The sequence below is a fragment of the Scleropages formosus genome, chromosome 19, assembly GCF_900964775.1.
Source record: "Scleropages formosus chromosome 19, fSclFor1.1, whole genome shotgun sequence".
Lineage (NCBI taxonomy): Eukaryota > Metazoa > Chordata > Actinopteri > Osteoglossiformes > Osteoglossidae > Scleropages > Scleropages formosus.
The window spans coordinates 8491142-8517353 of NC_041824.1; the positions used below are offsets into that span (position 1 = coordinate 8491142).

General features: G+C 43.0%; 1 protein-coding gene across 4 annotated transcripts in view; it reads right to left on the reverse strand.

The window, feature by feature from the left end:
* Positions 1-25730, reverse strand: part of svila (supervillin a) — a 46725-nt gene extending 20995 nt beyond the window's left edge. Inside the window, exons 1-15 of one of the 4 annotated variants that reach the window (XM_018741191.2) lie at positions 25641-25730; positions 22916-22979; positions 21229-21320; positions 20547-20604; positions 20151-20302; positions 19244-19766; positions 14349-15041; positions 13411-13445; positions 11601-11665; positions 10561-10697; positions 9847-9942; positions 8354-8621; positions 5568-5940; positions 4677-4875; positions 2752-2884 (exon numbers count right to left, since the gene is read on the reverse strand). In XM_018741191.2, the coding sequence (XP_018596707.2) occupies positions 2752-2884; positions 4677-4875; positions 5568-5940; positions 8354-8621; positions 9847-9942; positions 10561-10697; positions 11601-11665; positions 13411-13445; positions 14349-15041; positions 19244-19766; positions 20151-20302; positions 20547-20604; positions 21229-21320; positions 22916-22979; positions 25641-25698 (2946 nt within the window). In that variant the 5' untranslated portion in view covers positions 25699-25730. The remainder of the gene's footprint in view (positions 1-2751; positions 2885-4676; positions 4876-5567; positions 5941-8353; positions 8622-9846; positions 9943-10560; positions 10698-11600; positions 11666-13410; positions 13446-14348; positions 15042-19243; positions 19767-20150; positions 20303-20546; positions 20605-21228; positions 21321-22915; positions 22980-25640) is intronic. The other 3 variants (XM_018741192.2, XM_018741194.2, XM_018741193.2) reach the window with 3 other exon arrangements.
* Between the last annotated feature and the right edge of the window lie 482 nt (positions 25731-26212).

The window sequence follows — 26212 nt, forward strand, 5'->3', positions numbered from 1 at the left end:
AGCACACAGACAAAAAAGTAATACCTAGGTAATACACTGGCTCGTAATCCTTCAAACACTCTAAAGACACACTAAGCCATTAAGTATGGCTTTACCACCAAGACAGCAAAACTTTGATATCCCCTCAATTTACAAGTTCTGTAAAAGCCTAGTGGTTTATTACTGAAGATGTCTCCAACCATGTGTTTCTCCTAATGTAATGCACAAATTTGTATTTTTGCTGAGATGTACGTCGCTTTGGAGAAAAGCATCTGCTAAATGAATAAATGCAAGACTGCTCCAATACTTAAATTTTAGCTACATTTAAGCCTCTAAAAAATGCAATATCCACAGGCTTGTATTGACTGTTGAGCAATTCATTACATAAATGTGCAACATTGGTCACCTTAGTACTAAACCTAATATTCAGGAAAAAAAACCTACTTATAAAGCAAGTTAAATCAACACTAGTACCACCACCCTGCTTGGGTATACTTTACTGACATGTATCAGCAGGATATGCAAATACATTGTCATCCCTCACATTGTACAGAAGTTTCAATAACTAATCAAAAAACTGAGCAATGTTTCATCCGTAAAAACCAATTACTGACTGGTTATAATACAAGGAGCCAGTGTACTTTTACCTGGGTAAGACATCAGCAGCCAGTTGAAATGAGCCAGACAATATTGGCAGCAGAACTTTAAATCAAATGAAAATATTGCACTGCATTCTCTTAAGAAATTCAGCCTCAAGTGATTAGTTAAGAAACTATATGCCCCCCCCCCCCCCGCAAATTGACAATTTCTACAGGAGTCTGCTTGCTGCCCTCTGTATTCCACAAATGGTACTGTATGATTACACTGCCTGCCTCCAACCCTTTTAACCTTGACAAAAAACTGACCAGTTTAGGGTGATGCTAACTTAGAATACAGCAGAAGGCTGAATTATATCTTGATGTTGCATGCATTGGTCTTAAAAGTATCAGGCCTGTAAAAAGCAAGCTATGAAACATTACCATTTCACAAGGTACATGGCTTTCCGTAATATCCATTAAGCACTTTGTCTAGCTGCTCTGTGAATGTCAGTAATTCCATTGGAACTGTCAAAACAGGGGTCATTGTCTATTTGTCACCTGTGTCATCTTAAATAGTTCAATTTCTGCCAAAATACATCCTAGTGCACATAACTGGTGCCATTATATTTACATAAAATTAGACTTTCCATGCAGAGCTTTGAATCAGGATTTATTTGAATTGGAAGCATACAGAACAGGAAAAGCACAAAAAGGTTACACAGCATATAGCAACAGCATCGCACAGTAAGAGGAACCAAATGACAGCATGCCTTGAACACACTACAGTACAATAGCACAGGAATCGTAGACTATAGCTCTATAAGAATGCGTTGCAATGGTGGTGTTCTCTGCAATCGATGACATGTTTGCAGGTAGTCGGCATGCAAAATAAACATGTAAACAAGCTAGCAATATTACTACTTCATTCTTACCTACTGCAATACTTATGCATTTTCTTTTGGCCAAGTGAAGATAAAATTTGACCTTAAGCGAAAAGTTAATTGCATACAGCAAGATTTCACCAAGTCACGCATTAGTACTAATACCAAACAGCAAAACTGAACACTGAAGAGGTTCAGTCTGTCATCTAACATCAATACTAGTAAAGGCAAGATGCATTTATAGACTAGCATAAACAAATCAAATGGTTCCTGCTACAGACATATAAAAACTGAAAGGGAAAACAAGTCAATGAATCAAAGCATCCTTTCATTTACAAAAAATATTGAGGGGAATCTTATGGTACAAAAGCATTAGATTTAGCATCTTATAGAACCCACAAGAGTGAATTTGTACCATGCTTTTAATCTTCAGTTTGGCATGAAAGTGCAATTCCCCAAGTAAAGATCAAAATCAATTCAGTGTAATTAGGGCAAAGGGAATGATGCAGAACTCAGAGGACAGATGCAAAACAGCAGAAAACTACTTGGGGGGAAAAAAAATGACTATCCATGCTCCCCTCAGTCTAGCGCTACAATTAAGTTGTTGCATTTGCTGGTGTTCCCCGTGAAAAAGCTGGGGATCTTTTACACCTCAGTATGTTTTTAAACTGACTCCTCCATTATGGATAACAATTACTGAAGGAAGAGTAAGCACTTAAACCCAAGTGGTGCGTTACATTTGAAGAGCAGCATAATTTCCATTTCCATCACTTCTCTTTGAAGTTGAGTTCTTTCTGAATGAAATTAAGATTGTATTCCATGCGTTTTGCCTAGTTCAAATTACGGTGCAAGTTTGGAGAGACTGAAGGAATCAAAGAGACATAGCATAACAAAGCTTTGCACTCAGCTGAGCAATGCACCAATTAAATGTTCCAGATACAAAGCAGCATTCATTTCCATAAATAATGTAGACAATGCTGGGTACCACAAATACACAAATGTGAGACAATCATTAGTGGAGGTTAACAGGTGCAATCAGGCCCCAAGTCATGAGTCAAACCATATCAGACCTTTGATTTTTACAGTGCAGAGAACAGAGGTGATATCATGGTCATAATGGGACAAAGATCTGACTGGCATTGGCAGGAAGTTCAAAATTAAAAACAAAATTGGGGTTACAGCAGCATAGCCATGTTTAACTAGCGACAGGTGAAGATTAGACTTGCAGCAAGGGTGGTTTGTTATGGTGAACACAGCTGTTAACCACGCATTTAGCTGTACAACACCTGAAAGCGAGCTGCAGGTCAGGTTACCTTCTTCTTGAAGTTCTGCTCCAGCTCCCAGAGCCGTGCCTGCCGCTCTGAAACAGCCACCATCACCACCTCCTGCTTCTTGTTGTTGCGGTTCTTCCAGTCCTCCTCCCCGCTCTTCTTTAGTAAGGCCAGCCTGAGGAACAACATTACCAACATAGATTTATGCTTAGGTGTTGCTTACTGTGCTAGAGGATAAAAGCCCCGTCTCATGGCCCTGGACAGCTGCAGTTCAAGAATTTTATATGGAAATGTTATAAAACTGCAACTACCAAGTTATTCCAGTCACCAAAATCAGCAACAAATGCCTTATTTACCTTAAGCATTCTTGACCACAAAGTCCAGGATGGAACACCAGGCTACTAGGTTAGAGAGGGACTCGTGGCCAAAAATGCCAAGGTCAAGTGCATCACAAGCTTCTCCCTCATATTTGATCTTTATTCAAAACTTGACAAAAACTTTACTACATCAACATGTGAGCTGTCCCAAAGTGTTTTATGGAACCATAAACAGGCTCTACTCTGTGGAAATAAGTGATATACAGAAAGACAGCAAGCTGTCAGGAGGAGATGGCGCATGAACTCGAACTGGGAACTCTCAGAAGTGTTTACAAAGCTTCAGTGACAGCACAGTCCGGTAGCCAGCTTGTGGCTGCTTGCAGAGTGACAGATGGGGCAGCAGAGGCCAATTACTCCACTGAAAGGGAGAGAAAAAGCCCAGAGACTACAGGTAGCCAGGGTGGGTCACTGCTGCATACAGTAAAAGCTGTAACTTTCTATCCTGGACAGGGTCATGATTTACAATTAAGTGAATGTACAAATATTAACTGTGCCTAAAAAGACACCTGGTACAATGCCAGACACTGCAACAAGACACTCCCCCCTAATGACACAGCTCACAAGTCAACTGCCCTCCCTGAACCAGTAACATTGCTTCCAGCATTGAATTTAGTAATCCACATGTTGCGTTTCAGCACTCAGATGAAGTGTGATCAGTTAAGATGATCCCAGCCTGTCTCAAGGTACTATTTTTGCACTCTGAGCACATGAGCTTTGAACCTAGTATTTAGTTTGACAGTTCATAAATTGCTTTGATTTTCAGGTTGAGCTTTCCAAAACTACAGGGGCTCAACAGTGCATACTGATGGGTCTGACCCTTCTGATCTTCAGGGTTGGCAGGAGGGGAAGGTCAGTTTCACCTGTGCACAACAGAAAAAGCTTTAATTCAAACAAAAACATCCTTCTGACAACTGGACAGAGTACTAGAAAACCCCAAAAAAAGGAACATTTCACTATCTGTGTTTACACAGACTGGAGTAATGAGAACACGCCTCCACCCAGCACAGCTCACACAGGACCATCGATGCAAAACATCTTTTTTTTTTTTTTTTATCTAACCCACTACTTCAATGTTCTGCTTTTTGCTGGCCTGAGGGAATGACCTGCCAGTGTCTTGCTACAACGTTTTGTGTCAATAAGTGAAAGTACTGATCCCTTCAAGTGTACACTGACATGTTCTGGGGAAAAAATAGGATCAAGTGGCAGCAAAGCAGGATAACCCCCAAAACAGTGAGGAGAGAACACATGTCACTAATCTCTTGACACTGCAGAGCCCTGAGAACGGTGTTTAAATACTTAGCGGTACACAGTTCATTTACCCACTGACAAACAAAAATGATCTCTTCACCCATTCCAACTGAACTCCACATAACAGGCATTTTTTTTTTTTTTTAAAAAAAAAGCACTTGAACAAAAAATGCACGGCTGGTACAGCTCTTATTTAGGGAGAGAACCATTTAAAGACCTGTTGCAGGCCAAGAGCAGAATATACAGTGCTCATTCATTGACTCAAATCAGAAATGCCAATGATTACCAAATCAGTCATCCTGTCAGTACAGCAAGAACTATTCTACCAAATCAAAAGCTCACCTCTCTTTGACCGAGATCTGTCGAGCAGTCATGTCCTCAGATTGCCCCTCACCAGGCTCTGGGCTGCCAGTGTTGCTCCACTCCTGCGGCAGAGAGCTGGGAGTGCAAGGATCAGGAGAGACCTTCCGCCACAATGGTGTTGCAGTAGCTGATCTTTCTGAGACACTGGGCTCTGGCAGCCTCGTGCAAACTAACGTGCCTTCAAACACACACAGAGCATATATGAGAGAGAGAGAGCGAGAGAGAGAGAGAGAGAGAGAGAGTCAGGATGTTTGGAGAGGCCCTGGTGCAGCTTATGAGTCAAGAGGCAGTAGCAGCAAAGCTATGCACTGAAACAAGGCTAGGGGCTTACAAGAATGTTCAATCAACTGTTGAGCATCTCATTACCACCCTCCAGCCAACACCAGCAAGTTGTGCACTGGATCCATCCCGCGCGCATGCACACACACATGCCACATTCCCACCAGTGGAATAGCAAGGAGTAATTTCATTGTCAGGCAAAACAGGTGCTACTTGCTAGTCCAACGTAGCCTTGACACACTTGCTTGAGAACGATAACACTTTAGAAAAAGCTGATGAGCTGCACAGCCAAACAGGAAACCCATACTGTCTGTATTGTCAAATAGGAAGTTTGACCGCATGGCAAACTAAATTCAACATGCAGACAAAACAGGAAACGTGTCAGCAACAGATAGTTGTACCCCCACGACAGGTTACCAAATAGGGTGCTTTAGTCGACATTTTAACCTTTCCTTAAACAGAAAGGCTTAAAATGACGGCAACTGCATTTAGCCAACCGAGGACGGAGATGTTTAGGGAGGAGCTGCCCCCCTTCACAAAGATGATAGAAATTTTCTGACTGCTGTGGAGGACAGACATTGAGAGCCCTACCTGAGCTGGGGGGCTTTGATGCAAAGCTATTCTCCGATACCCGCATATCCTCAAAGTGAAGCTGCTGCTCTCGCCTCTCTGCCTTCTGCAGGGCATCCCCCTTCTCAGAAGGGCTCCTCCACAGGGGTAGCGGTTCTGTCTCAGACCTGTAGGCAGGCTGCGAGGGTTGCTGGACACCCTCCTCTGGACAAGGGAGCTTCTTGCTTCCGCCCCCATCGTTGCTCTCAGGTTGCATCTCCATGTGACCCTGGGGGTATCCGAGGGAACCCTTGGCCAAGTGGATGTCACCCGCATGCGTGCTGGAGACTGTGGCCATTGAATTGACCACAGACTGGACGAATGGTCCGAGTTTGGACCCTCCACTATTCTGGATCTTTGAGGGGAATGAAGAGACCAATTAACAAGAGATCACAGACCAGGCTCACCGTATAAAAGCAGTAAGTCACCATAAGCCATTCCACATTGTTGAACAAAGCAGGGAGCTAAGCTGGTCACCACATTTCCTTAGACCACAGGGGGTCACAACATAAACAAGGGAACCAGCTGTAGCCTGTTATAGTCCCCGGGCTCAGTGTAGCAGGGCCATGCTGCTGATGCCAGGCTCCATTTTACCAAACCTACATAGGGAAAACACCCGAGAAATGAAGGCCAAGTCCCTACAGCTCCGTAAGCTTGAGGGATGGACAAAAAGTTGACAAACTTTACACAGTAGCCAGTTGCCTCCAGTCAGTTTTCAACTCCAAGAAACAATTAAGTGCCAAAACTCAGCCACCCATCAATCCATTCTTTACCTAAAGAACGTCGCTTTGATTAACGTGTACCAGAACCACACGTCTTACCAAAGGCTCAGTGAAGATCTTTTGTCTATGGCAGTTTTTATACACTGCCACCTTGTGTTGTGAACATTTGAGTTACAAGTTTCCAAAGACAAAACACCTTACAACTTTAACTACATTTTGTTCACCATTCCACTTTTAAAAATTCATCACCTGTATTTTCATATCCATCAGCTCCCAGTGAAACACCCTTACATACCAAAAGTGTGGAGCTGACTTTCTTTTGCTTCAGTTTTATAGCGCATGGGTGTTGGTGATCAACAAGGCTGTGCATACGCATGACTATTGCGCAACAAGGCAATGAATGCTGCACGTTTAGAACACGAATCTGTGAGAAGTCAAAATATACCTGTCTTTTTACAGCCTTTAAATCTAGGGACAGATACTAAGGTTTTATTTGTGTAGATGGAGAAAGTGAAAAAAAGACCTCTGCACAAGTTTATGACAAGGTATATTTTGATTGAACCTCAGCAACCCTGTACTAGACAAACAGTTCTTGGATGGAAGTTAGCTATAATCAGATATTCTGTATCACAGGTTTTTAGTGAAGCCAGCATGTACACAAACTGAAAGTAACAACTGGTGCATTAAGTGAACGCTACACTGTGTAGGTTACAGCGGACTTCAAATTGCTTGAGCTTAGAACTAAAGCTTAGTCCGTTGCCAGTTAGACTTTAGAATTTTGTGTGCATGAAATAAACAAAATGTACAACATTGATTATACAGGCTCTTGCATCTGAGCAACACCACGTGGAATATTCACTGATGCATAAACGCCGACGTCCTACATTTGAGCGCTGACTAATAGCAGCAGAAAACGTTAACATCTCATGCAGGAGCACAAACAGCAGTAACAAACAGGGCTGAGGAAAATATACCTCCCGTGACAGATGAATCACATTCAATTAAGGAAATTCTATTGTTGCCTTCTGCCTCATTCCCGTTTTAACCCCTTCAGAGCAAAGATCCTGTGACAATCGATCCGAAGCAGGGAAAGTCTGTCCAGATTGGATTTAGCCCTACTCCATTTCCTATAGAGAAGCAGGCACCTGACTGTGGCCTTGAAAAGCATTATATTCAAATAGTTTTGAAGTAAAATGTGCGTAAAGCCTTTAGTCCTACGCTTTATTCTGCTTCTTAACATGCCTGTTTAACAAGAGATGACATTTTCACTACATCTGTCAGAACTGATATCGTTTAAATCCTGCACATCCAACTCTGGGCAGGAAGGAGCTCACTTTCTCTCCAAATACGGACAGCATTTGCATAAAAGCAGTAAGTCCTGCTTTGTTTAGACTCCTCTGACGCAGAGGGTCAGGGGTGGACTGAGGTGGTGCAAATTCATGCAATAACCCACTGCATTCATAAACACCTCAAAGAAAGGCATGCAAACCCAACACGGTGCCTTGCAGAGCTGTGATGAGAACTTTCTGAAATGCCTTACACCATGAACACAACTGAGCAGCACCAATGCAGCAGGTGCACATTCAGACATCCAGCCCGAGCAAGTCTTACTTGTTCCGTATTATAATTGCTATCTTGAAGTTCTAAAGAGCCCTGTGAGGGCTCAGATGAGTCTGTGGGAACCAGCTCCTGTTCAAGATAAGCTTAACCTTACATATGCATTTTCTTTAATAGCTGGAAAAACAGCAACAGTAACTACTGAAAAAGATTAAACTGCCTAGAATCAAGTAATATGTCATGGTTCTTTGTGATTTTTAGTGGAAAATGTAAGATCAATGGTAACTGATGGAAGGGGGAAATTTAATCTTGATTTTATTTAAAAATTCTACACATCACACACACACACACACACACACACACACACACTGTGCCATGTGTGGTGGGTAGACTATGCAGACACTTCTAGATGTTCAAAAGGCACACTGAACAGGGATAAACATGGCTGGAGAGTGCTGGAAGAGGGGAATACTGGAAGCTGTGTCATACCTCCTCCACCTCTCCCAGAGTAATGGGTTGGGTCTGGTAGCGGGCATTGGCCCTGCGCTGACGGAGGTCTGCTCTGGTGCGGGTGACCTTGGTGGCTGGCTGTGCCAGCCTGTTGAAAAGGGCCATCTTCTCAGCCAGACTGAGGGTAGAGAGATCAGGCTCCTCAGATGCCTCCTCGGCTGGACGCACCTCACTGGACCCCTGCATTGGCCCAGAATCCTTCAACTGCTCCTGGGATACAGCAACCTGATGCGAGGAAGCCTGTAGGCTGGGGAGGGTGTAGTGGGGGTGAGTGAAAAGGAAACTGAAATTTTAACATCCTGTCAACATGCAAAACTATCGTGACACTTGTCTCAGTGCACAAACGTGCGCCGACAAGTGAACTTCAGTGGTCTTCAGGTTTGAAACTTGAAGACCTCTCACACAGCTAAACATACTCAAAGTGTTTGACTGCTTTAATATCAATCATAGAGGGAGGGGGTGGGCATTGAGGATAATCATGCGAGTTTTCAAAATGAGCAAAAATGAGTCAGGCAAATTTTTGCAGTCCTTTGCATTTCCTCAAAATGACAAGGCACATCTGTTCCAAGAAAATGGAGGCTTCCTCATACATTCACAATTTCAAACCTTCAGGGGAAACAAATGTGAGTATTCAATAAGTTTCTTGAAGAAATTGCTGTTAGACTAGTTTAGTGGCTGATATTTGGAACAAACACTTAATGGAAGATATACAGCATCTATGAATCCAGCTTCTCAAAGCAGTTTGAAGTAAAAAGGTACAATAAGTCATTTAAAAAGAAAATGACCAAACCAATGTTTTATTTGAAAGGAATTCTAAATATGTAGGTTGTGAGCATGGATTTAAAGGTGCTTAAAGTAGGAGGGTTTTAGGATGGAAAGACATTCCAGTTTGGGACCTAGAGAAAAGTCTCCAACAAGGGAGATGAAAGATACCAGAATTAGCTGAGAACACACCACAAGATGGGGACAGAGTAAATAGAAGTTCATAGGTGCCAAGCCATAGAATATACAGATTCAAGTCAATGCTACAGAATACAAATGCATTAGTGCTTTTTAGAAAGCCAAAATGGCAATGTTTCAAACAAAACAAAAATGTAGGTGTCACAAATATTTAGAATTCCCCTACAAATCAATGTGACGAGCCACCTGAAATCTGTAGCCTTACTGCTGTGGTTTATGCCTAAGAGCATTGAAAACAGGTTTTGACATAAGGTGAGTGTTGCTTTGCAGACAGCAGATGGCACTGTTAACCTAACATGCATTTTCCTTACTCATCTGGAAAGAAAGCATTAGCTCACATTAAGCAACACCAGGAGGTAACAGGACAAGCACATGCCATTGAAAAGTGACAACTACAAAAAAAAGGGGGTCTGCTAGTCAAACTCTGCATACAGGAAAAAAAGTGGAACATTTTAGTATCCATGCAGCATGGCTTACAGCAGCAGGCATTGTACCTCACACTGGCCTGGTACCTGCAGTGCACTGCTGTGCTGTTGACCACAGTAGGGCTTGGGATGCATGCCATCGTGTCACATATTGTTGCAGGTTGTGTGTGTGTGGAGAGGACACTTCACATAGGAAGATTGCAAAACGTGAGTAAGAGATAAGGCAAAACCAGGGTTGTTAAATGTAACAAAGGAAAGTAAACGAGAACGTCAAGAATGTGTGGCGAAAATGACGGGCAATCGCCTCAAACACTTATCGAATGGAGAGCAGACAGCGCTGGATCCCATTTACTGGAAAAAGGTGTTACATGAACATGTATGGCTGTGAAGGATTGTTGAGTCTGGTGCAAACTGGAAACAGACAACACAGACTGACCTTTTCTGTAAACATATGAAAAGCTGTGGCATCTCATCCCTAATATCCACACCTATTCCCAATTACAATTCATTTCCCAGCCTTTGAATGCAATAGTTGGTGTCCATATGTAATGGAGTACACTGCAGTTCAGTTCTCAAATATATGAACTTGACACTAAGCAAATTTTAAAAGCTTTAAAAAAGATTTTGCGCTCAGAATTGGTCAGTTCGCAGTAAACAAATGAACCGGAAATTGTCCTTTACATACTAGAATCTATAAACCTTGACTTAAAATCTACTTAAGTGTTATACCCACAAAGGTCAGTCTGCGAGTCTGCTAACTCATTTCTGAACACCCAGCCATATTAGCGGGGAGAGACTTACGTGGCAGCAATGACCACCTCCTCACTGGTGACGGGCTGTGTGCGCGAGCGGTCCTGGGTTCTCCTTAGTCTTCGCTCCACGGCTGCATTTCGGGAGCGGGGCTTTGGCGGCCCCCCCTCCATGTTCTTCTCCAGCTCCTGGGGATCAAAATGATAGGGTTTGGAAACTTAGGCTCCAAAACTCTCAATCATAAGGCATCTGCATACACAGGCTGCAGAGTTCACTACATCTTCAAGCGAGCAAGGACATCAAGTAAATACAATTTTCGGATAATTTCCAAAAACTTAAATTTTCTTGAAACCTATAGAATTCTGCCTTTGTATATCTGAGCAGTATTTACAGTTGGGGAAACAAGAGAACTGGGCTGTTAAAGATGGTCCTTAATTTGCAACAGGGTTCCCCTCATATGAGCCATAAGGATATAAGCCATTAATGAATGCTACATTGCACAACAGGCTTATTTAATTTTGCTAATTATATTCTATACTAGTGTTATAACATCCAATACACAAGTCTCTGTTCTTGCTGCTCTAATTTCTAAATGTAAATTGTCTTGCTTTTTTGTTTCAGCACCACCAGAACACTCACTCAGCTTGCTAAACAAACTTGAAGGGAATCCCAAAAAGTTTTGTAAACAAAATGCAACTGCTGCTGGACACCCAGACACAGGTGCCTTGCTGCAGAATAGTCGGCCCATGTCAGCATTCAGCAGATGACAGTCATTGTCAGATGCTACAATCTAACATAGGGACTTTATGGTATGGGATAAGTCTGGTGGTTGTAAGTCACATGTCATAAAGGGCCACCTGTATGCATTTAAACAAGGAAATTCATGTGTGAAACAGCACACCAGCAGCCCCTCCTGGCCAGGGTTGCTGGTCTTCAAAGGTCTGCAGCACTGCAACGCTGGCTGTAGAAGTGTGTCAATGAAAAGGAACACTGGAAGCAAAGTCAGAATAAGTGCCATAGAGCCAGAGGTACCATCCACCTGACAGAGGACAAGGGGTGTGGGAGTAGAATAGTAAAAGAGGGCCCATTACCCTGAAGAGGGACCTCTTGGCTGCCACGCTGAGCTTTGCACGCTCATCTAGCTTCTCCTCATCTACTGGAAAGAAATATGGGGGTGGGGCAGAAACATAAGTTAAACACTTTACACAGATTTCTGATGAAATGCTGGAAAAATAAATTTAAATCCAGGAACCAGGACCCAGAAACTCCAAGGTGCACCATCTCAGAAGACAAACAGAAAACGTATAAAAGCTTCCCAGGTTGCTCAGAATGAGTCAGCCTTTCTCCATGGCTTCAGGCTATCGAGCACATTTTCCTAGACTGAAAAGGAGGAGAGAAAAAAAAAAAAAAAAAAAAAAAAAAATTGATAACAGGCACTATCAGAAAACCAAAAACTTTGAACTCTCCATGCGTTCCAGCAACATCGTTTCCAAACCACATTACACAGCTGGACAGAGCCTGTGGATACAGACTGACCATGGTAAAGACTGGCTCAAAGTAGTGAGGATGCAGGAAAAAATCTTGTTTGGTCACAACAGCAGAGGAGCACAACAAGGAGGCTAAAGTTACAGAACTAGTGAGAAGACAAGACAAAAACTGATTCCCTCAGTTCTCCAGATATGTTTAACCTGATTAGGGTTTACCAAAAATAAGGATAAAAGTAGATTTCTAAGTTACATGAGTTACCCAGGCCAAGCAACTGATCAGTAATGTACAACTGGAAAACCAATGGTGAAAGTTTTCTGGGCAACTAATTTTCTTCACTATAATTCCAATAATCTGTCCCTCAAGCCTCACACTGGGCCTACAACCAACTTTAACTCAAATTAGACAGGAAAATATTAGAACAAAATTTGCTTACTTATATTGAGAAACCAGAAGTAAAGGAAGGTGTGCTGCCTTGAGTTACAAATTTAGCACCCAATTCATTCATAAAATGGCAGATACGAGGGAGCTTTCAAACTGGGAATTAAAATTCAGCATCACAAAATTTTGTGAACTAAATGCCAACTATGTGGGATGATCACACTGGCAGTAATTTTTCTGTACCAACCAGCAAATCTAAAGCCTTTGCTATAAAACCCTGGATACTATTCCACTCCATTATACAGTGTTCCACTAGTTGTAACACCAATGTTTACATTAACTTGAGCATTATATGAGATTTAGCAAGAAGTGCATGGAGGACTGTACCTCTGCCCAAACTCAAATACTTCCATTCCTTGTGCTCTGCTGGAACACTGAAAACAAACTGCTAACAAAACTACATTTCCAAACCAGACAGAGGTAAGTGTTAGAGGGGCAAATGCAAGTATGTAACCAGTGATGTTTCTGTAACCTCTGGGGACAATACACACTGCATTTTTGGACCAATCAAAATCTATTGCTGCTCTGAAGAGGCTCTACTAAAATAAAATAGGACTTTCCACCACTGTTGAGTGGGAGACCACTAATATTTGCTCAACACCAAGGGTAACTAAAATAAAGGCCAGGGGACATTGACAGCTATGTGGTTAACATGAAACTCCAAACTGGTCTGAATGGTACAAACCAAACTAGTTCTGGAAACCACAGAGAAGCAATAGGAATAAAACCATATCTCACTTTATCTTCAAATACCCAGCTCTGGCAAATACTGGTCAGCAGACATTGTAATTTCTGCTGTGCCTCAAAGTATGCAAGTATCCACCAGTGCTTCAGAAGAAACATGGCAGACTGCTACAACCCTAGTGACAGCTACTGTGAGGAACCACAAAAACCTTTCTAGTTCCCCTGTACTCTTAAGCCCCTCTGAAAGAGTATTAAAAAAAAACCATTAAAAAAGGAAAGTTGGGTACTTGCCTTCAGTATTTGGCAGGTCAGGACTGGGACAAGACCTGAAGAGTGTTGGGGAGAGAAAAGAAAAGGTCAGTGGTTGAAGATACACCAACCAAACAAAGGTGAGAGCAAACAGTTGGCATGAGAACACAGACTAGACAGTGTTTTGAGGTCAGATGCAACAGGATGGTTAGTTAAAGAACAAGATCAGCAGCTGCAGCAAGCAGTTAAAACTAAAAAAGCAGGAGTGCAAGTCTCCACTGTTGCTTCAGGCTTGGGGGAAGGGGGATGCTTAAGGGTATAAAAAGCGCATCAGAGGTGGTACCAGGAAAATGCACCTCACCGGAACCATAATTCATCAGCATAACAAAAGGCTCTGATGCAACCCCCAGCATGCTCCTTCTTTGGCATCACCACAAACATCTGGCATTCACCCAGCCTACCTATCAGACTCCACAAGCTCTGCAGATGTGATTGGCTGAGTCCTAAACCTCTCAGAGGTGTTTCTACCCTCCCAGGTAGAGATATAGCGCCTTGTTCTCCGGGCACTCTTAGCCAAGGCAACACCCTGCATCTTAGTCTGCCTTTAAACATTTCAGGGGTAGAATCAGAATATAGGAACAAGAAAAACAAAGATGAGATTGAAAAATTTGAACAAAAGGTTGTTCACGCCAACCCAACTCAATCCGCACAGAGGTGGATGTTACGACACGAACAGAAGGGCCCTAGTAATGAGTCATGCTGGCTCCATGCAGAAAGAGTGGACAGAGGCTCTCCTACAAATCCCACCAGGATTAGAACACATGAGTTACCCCCTGCAGCCCCAACACACAAGCAGAGGCAGCACCACAACCCAGCCCCTATCATTTGGTTACTGAATGAACATCTAGGTGTTAGAAACCATGCAAACGGTCACAGCAGTTTTCTAGGTTCAGCAGTGTGTTCTATGTTGTACTACGTACAGCTGAGGCATCTTGGTGACTGTGTTCTCCAGGTAGGAGAGACGCAGCTGGGCCACAGAAACCCCAGTACCCAAGGTGCTGTGCTCTCCGTTAGCCACTCCTCCCTCGGTGCTGCGGAACACCAGATCCTGTCCTGCATCTGAGTCCAGGGCCCCCACTGGCACTGTCCATGAGGCAGCCATTTCTGATGAGTGCTTCAGCAATTTGGGCTTCCCGTCTGGCATTTCAACCTCTAGCACACTAGGATCCAAGGGAGCAGCTCCTGGCCATCTCTGGAGGTAGACCGCAGTGTCGCCCTGCCGCTGGCTCTCCTGGACGCTGTAGTCTGGCACGCAGCCACTGGGCTCGCGCTCAGCTCGCCCTCGTCGTGGATCCTCCCGACTCCTCTCCCGGCGACGCACCTCAGATGGCAGCACTGCCTTTCTACTCTTCAGTAGACCCTCCGCACACATGTTGCTTTTGGGGCCCATCCTCTCTGGCTCCTCAACTGTCTTTACCAAGGACATGCGTGGCACAGACAGGTAACTCTGGCAGTCCTCAGGTTGCGAGGCAGCAGGCCACCCTAAGGAGTGCATGCCAAGCTGGGGGAGACATTCAGCTCGAGGAAACGCCCTCCTGGAGAATGATGGGTCCAATGGCAGTTCAGGACCATCCCAAGCAGCTTCCTTTGCCATCTTTTCTCTAACTTTAATTCTTTAGTAAGATATAAAAAAAAAAAAGCATTTAGCACTGGCAAACAGTGAAGGGGTGGAGTGCATCAAGATGATCCCTGAGAGATTATTCAGACACAGGACTTAAGGACAAGAATCCTCCTTGCTGGGGGGGCGGAAGCTAATGGGATACACATGAACAGAGCAAAAGAAATTCCTCTGAAGAGGCCGTACTGGAAAACACTTGAGCAGGGCAACCAGATTATTCTTAATAAAATGAAGGTTGTGCAAGATTTCTGTAAGTTTACCACAACATAGAAAGCATAATATGCATAAGCCTGTGTATTACAAGGTTAACAGTGCTTAAATGCTGTTAAGTCAATGTTAGTGACCAAGACAAATGTGAAATCTTATTTGCACATCTCCCAAATATCTTAGTACAAGTCTAAAATAGTTACTATGCATATTGTATCACTTTAGTCACATACTTAAGTCTTTATCCTATTCTTGAACATCCCAAGTCTTAAAAAAAAAAAAAAGGATGTATGGTTCTCTTGAGGAAGGTCTCAGGAAACCATTAAATCCCATTAGCAAGGGGCTTTAAGCTCACAAACAGGATAAAACAGTTAAGGTGTAGACATACGTCCTTCAGACAGCACAAGCGGCTTTGTGAAAAAGATTGGACTATTCTACCCATCCTTCCTGTCACTCTTAGCAAATCAGCAATCAGTAGGATGGACAGACAGTCCAAAACTATAGAAAGGTCACCTAAATGCTCACCCCCTACCTTCTTCACACTGTTTAGCACTTAACCCAGGAAAGTAATCAGAATTCTGCATTCATCATGTAATCCTCAGCCATCCATACTGCTCCAGGGCCAAACCATTTACTTTTTGAAGAGCCAAAGGTGCTCAACTCCATCACAACTCTCTTGGCATACAGCTACCTGAGATACAGCAGCCTCTCTGGTCTTAAATAGTAGTGCCATATCCCAATTTCATAGCATCACACCCAAGTCCAACTATGTTGCTGCCCATAGAGACTCAAGATGTAATCAATTCCAATTCCCATAGGACAGAATACATAAAACAGACTATGCATTCAAAAGACAGATTTCTGGAACAGAGATTTTTTGGTTTTGAAAATCAGTAATGGGCATTGTCCATATGCCTTTACACTAGAACCTATAGTGTTTTGAAAAGACCTACAGGTACAGGGAAAACAAAGCATATTTCCACAATCCTTGACTAGAGTTCCTGATCAGCCAGTATACCCAATCAGTGACATGGTACATTAGCATTTGGCCCAGGCACAATTTACACCATTTTACTTGGACTGTATGGCTGCATGTTTTAAGTCATGCTCAAATACTTCACACATATGAAAAACAGCCTGGTGACTGAAAACTGTACTGAGACCTATCAGACAGTGCAGAAACATCCCAAGAAGATAGAAAACTGCTTCTGGAAGGGGGAAAACCCCACAGTTAAAACTGTGCACCAACTGGGTGCCCCAAAGGCCAAAAAAAAACATTTACAGAACATAGTTTATAAAAATCTTAAAATAAGGGAAAAAGCCCCCCCCCCCAGAAAAAAAAAAAAAAGTGAACCAAGCTGCTGGTAACTAGATCAGCTTTTGAACACCTCAAATCTGGCTCTCTCTCTTTCTCTCACACACACACACACACACACACACACACACACGTTAAGCACATGAAGGGATCTGAAGCTGTCCTACTGGTCTGCTGTAATCACTGGGGCAATAAGGGGCAGGAGTTAGCAGGGCTCTTGTTAGAAATGGCCCATGGGTCAAGGCAACCACATATCCCAGAGTACCTGGAGGGCCAGCTGATAAGAGTGTGTGTGTCCCCTTCGGAGTCGGTCTGAAGAAACCAGCTGCCCTTTGGTTTTGCCCTTGGGCTGCATGAGAACAGCTTGGGTGAGGGTGAAACACCAGCACAAGTGACAGAGCACATAGGGTCAACCACTGCATTTCAAATGAAAATATGACCAATAGCTATTCAAATAGCTCCTTAGCCACTCTTATACCACCTACAGCAGTGAACAAAAGCAAAGTTCTTTCAACACAAGCCATTAACCACACACACACGGCAAAACACTGAGTGCCCATAAAGTATTCATATTCCAATTGCCAAAAGCTTTACACAACAACAAATTGTCTGGCGAGTGCCTACTCTGTGAGCCAGTATACTGCATCTATTGTCTTTGCTCTGCTGTTCAACTTACAAATTGAAAGTCAGATTGTCATCATGGCACATATACTGTTCTGGTCAATAGTGGCACCCTTGCCTTTTAATAATTGGACATTCCCCAGGTTATCAGTATATTTCAATAGGATATCCAAAGTTATACAATTAAAACAAGGGTCTGATTTACATTTAGTTTCTCACAGAAGAAAATTACCTGGACAGCATTAAAAGCACCCTTCCCTAATACTAGGATGCACAACCCTTAGCAATGCTGACAGCTTTTTACCAATGGCAGATTTTAGCCATTTCTAAAGGTTTAATTGAATTGAGATCAGGACTCATCCCTGCCAACTATTATTGTGCGCATTTGAATGTGCCATTTGGGTTACTGTCCTGTTGGAGGACCCATGATCTTTGACCCATATCTAGTTTTCTGGCATTGCACATTTTGCTCCAATATGTCTTGGTAATCCTCTTATGTTCATGGCCTCCAGTACCAGAGGCAGCAAATCAGCCCCACAGCATTCGGGAACCTCAACCATATTCAAGTGTACATAAGGTGTTCCCACCCCCTTTAAGGCATCTGGAAATGACCATTTACCTGTTTGAATTATGTTTGGGGATATTTTGATGTCTCAGGCAGCTCTTGTTTTCAGTGTCAAGGAGGAACAGGGAAGGAAAGTGACCTTTAAGCAGTAAAGCTATCATTGGTCAGTTTATGTCATGTGAATACTGGCACTTTCACAGGTCAATCTAATTTCACTGCAATGAGAATCTAGTTCTTCTAATCAAACATTCCAATTGTTTGAAAGGGTGCAAATGCATTGGGGAAACTTCATTTTTTTATATTTCTACATGTTCTTAATTGCTACTGCTGTTCCTGCATTGCTCTAAATGAGTTAAAGAAAAGATGTTCCACTGCCCACCTTTCTACATTGTATATACCTAAAATTGGCTGCCAGTAATGTTGACCTGAACTGTCAGCTATGGGTAAAATAGCTTAATTTTTTCCCAAAGATTTGTGGGCACTGCTGCTCAGGAATTAGAGGGAGCATTAATGAGAATCCCACCTTTTTCAGAGAAGATGATCTACCTGGTCAAAGGGAACCCTTACACTTGGTATTGAGAAAAGGAACCAGAAGGCATGAGGCATTGGGTGCTGAACTGTACCTTCTCATGTCATTTCACTGACAAATGGCAATACATCTGAGCACTGGACACATCCAGAGGAGGAGCATAGACTGGAAGGGCAAATAAGATGTAGCAGAGCTTTGATGTGTCAGTGACCAGATGGGGTGGAGCAGTGATGGATTTGTCAGCCTCCTGTTATAAACCAAAGTTGGGTCTTCATCAGTGGCAGCTGTTAACATGCCTGCCAGCTCCACCCCTTCCTGCACAACCTGAGCTGCATCTGAGATCATACCCTGAAGGTGGGCCAAGTTGTGAAATTTGAGAGCAACCGAGCTGTACACACATACTCCCACAAGGCATTTATGACTGACCCCTAGCAAACAAATTAGCCCTGACAGCCCTACACAGAGCCAAGACAGCCCTAAATTCAGGCCCATGGGATTAAAGCACAGATCATAGCAAAAGGAAGCTATATATCCCTGTATGAATAGTTTTCAGTTGAATATTGCCATTTGAAACAAATGTTCATTGCAGCAGTACTGCAAACCAAATCAATACAAACATTCTTGCTAGGAGTTCAGCACTATGATGAAATAAGATCCTTCAAATTTTGGAAATCCACTCTGAAAACAATATGACAAGCAAACTTAAGTCCAACTCCAAATGGAATATTTCCTGAGGTGTCTTTACACTAGTCTACCTTGCAATGAAACCCAGACTTGATGTATATACCTGTGTAAACACTTCATAAAGTTAAGAGCTTCAACTTAAAGGAAACTATTCCAGAACAAACAAAATGCCCAAGCCAAGGCAAAAGACAAAAGCTTTTGCAGTGAGTTATATGGACAAAGGACTAAATTCAGTCTGTGTGCAGTGTGCATGTTCTCCCCATTCACTATACTCACCCTTGCTTGTTGGAGCCACTCTGCACCAGCTGCTCACTGAACCGCTCCCCTGGAGGCATCAGGGGGGAGCGGTGCACCGCAACAGGGGATGACAAGTCCATGTAGGAAGCACTGCGGTCCTGGCCCCGCCTGTAGTTCTCCAGGTTCAGCTGCCATTCTCGCTCCGACATACTGCCTCCTTGCTCCCAGATCAAGCTACTGCTGGTGGTTACAGGGACTTTCTCACCGCTTTCCTCAACTTCTGGCTCTTTGCGCAGCCGAGTGTACCGGGACGTGTAGTTTGTGTCTGGCTCCTGCTCCAAGGAGATGCCATAGCGCTCTGCAAGCTGTCGACGACGCTCTGCCTTGTACCGAGCTATCCGCTCTGCCTTTGAGTCCAGTCCCGCCGGGTCTGAACTCTGCGTGGAGCCCATAAGGGTGCCATGCGGATCTCCTCGGCACTGAGCTCTAGACTGTCTCTCAGCAGCAGGGGCTTGCATTTCAGGACTATCCAGTCCCTCTTTGGTGTACTGTTGGGCTGAAACTGCAGGAGGAGAGCCAAACTTTGTTATTAAAGCACACTCCATTCACAAAGCTACTTATTCTAAAGCAGTTACTATGTAATATCAGTAAATTGAGTAGACACTACCCAATTATGCGGTCAATTATCCAATAAACATCCATAACTGCCTCCTGCAAATTTCACATTGTGCCACCATAGCTGAAATGGAAAGTTTTACAACGCTGAATGCTTTCAGCTGCCTGAGATTTCAGTGTGATGGAGCTTTGAGTCAGGAATGCAAAGTAACACCAAACAGGGGCAGTAAGGCCTTGAGTGATGACTAATCTGCTGACACACACACACACACACACACACAAATCCTGCAGACCCCTCTGAGCTGGCTCCAGGCTGTGGCCACCAACTTACCACCACAAGGTTCGCAGAGGTCAGAGGCACGCATGTACCGTGGCGTGTCCTCTTCCAGCAGCCGACCAGTCACTGGTCCACCACAGCTGGGCAGAAGTGTGGGCTGAATGTCATTCTCAATGCCCTCCAGACGGCGGGCAATCCTCTCCTTCCTGTTTCATGTGTATGCAGGTAAGGGGATGGAAATGTATCAAGGACACAACCTTTCAGTAGTCAGGCCTGTGACCCACACCATAAACTATACCCCTCCAAAGGTTAATTCTTTAAGTGAACCACTTAATCATTCAGTATGTGGGACAACTGCTGCCTTGTGCCAATTACTAGTCAATTCATCAGACCAAGGTGGACTAAAGTGACAGATTTTTTTTTCCTCTTTTTTTTTTTAAATCAGCATACCTGTTCATTTCCAAGCCAAGTGGGGTGTTGAGTTCAAAGCGTTTCCTTAGCTCTGAAACTGCAATAAAGGTTAATAAAATGTCAGAACAACTAAGGTCCATAGCACCTGTTGTCTGGTGCAGGTAGGCAGGTTTGCACCTCCCATCAATCCACTACACCCCCTATTTTGGTGATGCATGATCAATATCCTGAGAACCAGATAAAAGTTCTAGATATATTTCCAGGATTTTCAGGAAAATTACACCCTTAAACATGGTATCATTTAAATGCACAGAATATTCTCAGCATTGAATCATTTACATCTTGGATGATTCACTTAAGGTTATTGTAGGAGCTCTTTATTAAAAAGAGCAGGTTCCAGTCCTCTACTCTGAGGGACATTATCCACTGATCTGTCATCTGAAAGAGACCAGAATCAGGAGGAATAAAAAAAAAGTTACTCTATTTCCACTCTGGTCTAAAGGTGCTGCAGACAACCAGATGGCATGGATGGAAATCTTGCCTAGTCCAAAAAAAAAAAAACACACACAATGCTAGTAAAACTTGTCAAAGATTGAACTCAGTATCCCTCAAACCTAGCCCCTCAGCTAGGCTTAAAAATCACCCTGAAGACCCCAGTGGGCCAAACATTTCAGAGAGCCCAGTAAACAAGAGGTGCTGGTAGTGGAGAAAACCCACTCACCTTTTGGCAAGATGCCCAAGAGATTAACATCTATATCCTTTGTGTTCCAAGTGGGTTTATCCTTTTCTTCAAAAGAAAACTCTTTCTGAAAACTGCAGAGAAATAAATCAGTGACTGGACAGCTACATGAACTTTTCATCCAGAAGTTATATCAACATATCATGAGCAGTTTTGCAGGTGAGGTGTGACCGTATGGATTGCCTTGCACAAAAAAGGGTATTAGTATCCACTGAAAAAAGGGGGGGGGGGGGGGGGGGAAAAAAAAAAAAAAAAAAAAAAAAAAAAAAAAAAGCTCACGGAGGTCCCTCCAGGAACTGGGAAACTCAAAAGTTGCTGAAAAGTGTGCAACATTTTGACATGCCAAGAAAAATAGATGTCCTATATGGGTTCAAATACACATGAAACTAGAACAGTTCATTTTTAAAATTGAAAGGGATTAACTCTTGAGGGGTTTAAAAAACTACTACATAATTCTTTTAATAAATGGAACAGTTTCCTTATTCTTATTTTTCTGTATTTCTCTACAAGAATGAGACAAAATACACAGGCACAAAAATTACTTGGAAAATTTTTAAAAACAGTGCAGGAAATGCATCATCTGCAACATTACAATTCAATATGTTAAGACATAATACAAAAATCACCAAAACAGAAGCTGTTCTGGCTGAGCTCCAGAGAGACTAAGAGCAGGTCTACTAGGAATTCAACCAGCAAGCTCTCAGCTCAACCACTGAACCAGCTGCAGCCCATAATGGCACCAGCTCTAACCCAAAAAACTGAAATCTTACGCTACAAAACAGGCACAGCCTTCAGTATGATCTGTCACCTTTCTGCTTTACTCTATTACAGCCCAAGTTTGCAAGAATAGATGCAATAAACCAGCAAACCACTATTGAGAAAGTTATATATTACACAAAGTTAAAAGTTGGGTTAATATTGTACACAAATTTAAGAACTCTATTTTCCATTTCTGTAGTCAAGTAAATATGTATATTAAACATGTTACACATTTCCAGTAAAAGACAATTTGGAATAATTCCAGCTCTAATCAGAGCATTCAGTATAAATTGTCCTCCATGCTGAAAGGGTAATGTCAACATTGCCAGAGACCTGACACTCATTTTTTGAAGTTGAGAGATTTATATTGTACGCATTATTTACAGCCCAGGACCATGTATAATTAAGGTTTAGTTATCAGGTGTTACACAGGTCAGGTTGTCAAATCGACACCTTGATCAAGTCTACACATTTAGTTTTAACCTGCGGTTTATTCATAGGGCAGTGACCATTAAAAAAAAAAAAAAAAAAAAAAAAAAAAAAAAAAAAAAAAAAAGTCAGCCACATACACAATACATGGGGCTCATCAAAATCTGAAACAGGAGTGTAATTCCTTAGCCCTGTATTTAATTTTCCTATGCAAAATTAATGTCAGTTTCCAAGTCAGGATAGACATCTGACATGAAAGTAGAGTGTCACGAGACACTCAGAGCAGGAAGACAAAAATCTGCAACCAGAGGGAAACACTAAATTGAAAGAAACGGCCCCAAAATGTAGGGGTTAAACTTTATGCAGAACATACAAACACTGGATGTGTTTGTAAAGTTTAAACAAAATCTGTGCTGTGAACTGGGGTGGAAAACATGAGCAAACTAGAATACCATATCCATCATAGTAACATGCCACTTACCGCAGTGATCTCTTCTCAAGTACCTTTGAATTACCAAGTTTGACTGCAGCTTCTCCTCCAAACCCTATTTAAATTAAAAAAAAAAAAGCCATGACTCATACAATATCTGAAGTACAGTCAAAACAAACATCCAACTTTTTTTTTTTTTTTTAAAAAAAAGCCAAAAGGAATAAATGCTGCAAGGTGGAATGAACACCAACATTCTCCAAGCCTACTGTGGCATTTCCCCCCCTAGAAAAACTACATCACTAAACCAAGCAGTATAGCAAGTTCATCTACACATTTTACTGAAGCCAGTACATTAATGAAGAATCGATGCAGCATGGCCAAACTGTGCAAGTGACCTCTTATTACAGTAAGTCCGGATGTACAGAAATGTATTTTGGCACCAGACACATGCTACCTGCCCAATTCCCCGGTCACACTGACGGCAGTGTTTAAAAGTCAAGGCACACTTCAAGGGTATCCCAAGTGGCACAGCCAGAGCAGTCTCCCACTGTCTCCTGTAGACATGCTAAGCCCCATATAAGGCTCTTACAGGGATGAGGAACCTTGTTGCTCTTCCCTTGGCAACCCTCAAAATCAAAAATGCATAAAAACCACATTGGGTCCTTATGACACCCATGACACTGACTGATCAAATAAAGACACCAACACTAAAGTATTCTGTAGTACATCAACTGCTGTGAATTGGAATAAATTCCACCACTCACAAAACCTTGATCAAAAACACTCCACACACACACACACACACACACACACACTTCCGGTTGTGCCACATCAGCTTCTGTAAGCCAGACATAGGCAAAAAGTTTCAGGATGAAACAATGACCTTTTGTGGTAACCCATAGCAATAACTAAAAGTTCACAGAACATCCATGAGCAGTGTCATGACACTGAAGGCTGACTAAACAGGAAATGTGGAATTCACTAGTTAGTACACATTCTCTCCTCCCCCCCCCCCCCATATCCAGTATACACCCTTCTTAGTGAAATTCCAGAGCTGGGATTCCAGCATTTGACCAGATGGTCTCTTAGAGTATGCCAAGGAGCAACAGCAGTGTGGAGGAGAGGGGAGAACATGCATTTCTACTAGAAAATACCCCATGGTTTAAACCATCCCGTTTACCTCGGACAGAAACACCCCCCCCCCCAAAAGTGTTCGAGTTACCTCCCCTAACACGTAGGTACGTATGGAGTATTATTACAGGTGCAAGGAACATCCTGAGCCTGCAAAAACCTTGCACATGAGGTCTCCTTGAACCCCAGCAAACCTTGATAAAGCTGTGATAAGGGACAGGAAATGAAGCAGAAAATTTAAGATGTAAATAAACTTAAGGGTTAACACTTGCCTACCACTTGGGAATTGCAAGTTTTAAATACAAACCATTACATTTTCCAGCCCTCAGCTAACAATGCACAGCTGTATGTGTCGGTGCCATTTGCTGTAAAAATCACATTTTTCAGCTACAAAGTAAGAGCATCGTTTTTCAGCATACTTGCTATACAAAAGCATCCAGGTCCATGATGGCACCCAAGTGATGTTGGGGAAATGTCAAAGTAACATTCTTGTTGATTGCACAAGTTGTTAGTCTAAATGTATACTTAAGTGTTTATATCTTACAAAAAGGAAGTGCAGATGTGTCAGCATATTTTACAGCCCACAAATCTGGCTTCTTCAATACACTACACATAAAGGCCAGTGACCTGAAAACAAAAAAAAGTTCCACAGCAGCAATGACAGAGGGGACAAACACTGAAATAGTCCCAGTCATATCAAAATAGTTCAAAAATAACACAACCTACATTCTCACAGCGAGCTGCCACATAATAAAGCATGGCTGGGGGGGGAACCCTTAACCTTGTGTGTGGAGGGGGTGCGTATCCACTCAATTCCCAGTCACTGCACCACCACCACCCCCCCCCCCAATAAGTAGGTCAGTACTGTACTATCTAGTACTTTCCACCTAGCCCTCATGGGTGAACTGTTGAGTACTGATACAGTACAGTATCATTACTGAGCAGTTTACCCATTGGGGCTAGGTGGAAAATTACAAAGTCAAATGGGAAGGGGGGGGGGGGGGGGATCTTCAGTGCCAAAATGTCCAGCTCTTCAATCACCTCAAAGTAGACAGCCTGAATCCAAAACCAATATAAATACCAAAAGCATAAGCAAAAGAGTAAAAAATATTTGACTGAGCTGAGGCAAAAAAAGCAGGGCAAGATTTTCAGAAGGAAAAACAAACACGTTAAGTTTAGGAATGTAGAAGCTCCACTCTGGAATGGCAAATCTGTTTTAAAAAAAAAAAACTGGTTTGTATACCAAGCCCAGAGTGTAAGCTACCAACATTGCAAACCACCTTCACTTCCAGCTCCCTGGAGGCCAACAGGAGTTGAGAGCTGCTGCTATGATGCAGACAATGCAATGACACCTGTTGCATAGTCCAAGCCAGCCGACATACCACAGCTAAATGGACCGCCTTCAGACAGGTCACATGGACAGGCTGAGCATGTTTTATACCCATACAGTACACATAAAACCTAGGTACGATAAAGACGCATAGCTCAAAGCTCTATGGACTGGCAGATTCAGGAATGTCCCTCTCCTGCGCCAGACTCCATGAGCAGCATCACCTCTTCCTGTCCTTGGAATTGCGGGTGGTAGCGACGGGACAAAAACGAGATCTGTATAAAACAAAAGCAAACCAAACAGACCCTGACTTACCTTGCCCACCGTACTGGATGTGGCCGAGATAACTGGAGATCCAGGGGTTCCGATGCATAATTGCAGCACGAAGGGAGAACGGGGAGAGAGAGCGCACGAGCGACGGCACGGCAGCACCAGACAGCAGCGGCGGCTAAATGAACTGCAGCGGTGATGCAGACGCAGATACAACCCAGGGGCCTGAGCGAGCACAGCTGTGCTAGTTTAGCCCTTCAAGCAAGAGCAGCAGCAGCCGCCCTGTGGAGACTAGAGACGTCAGCTTCAGAGGATCTCTGGGTAGCGCTAAACCTATACAGTCATTGCCTCCCTAGCACTACCCCTCCTTCCACCTACTTAATCAGATTACAGGCAGAAATTAGGCACGACAAAATGCCAGAGACTGGACCAAGGCACCTGGAGGACCGAGGCAAGCCATGCCGTGCACTTGTATTCACAGACATTGGTGACCGAGAAACTGTCCTTTAACCTGCAGGGGAAGACTGATCTCCACACATTCCTCAGTAATAAAAAAGGAACAGCTTCAAAGACTGAAAGAATGAGAGAAGGGGGATGCCAAACCAGAACAGTGCCTT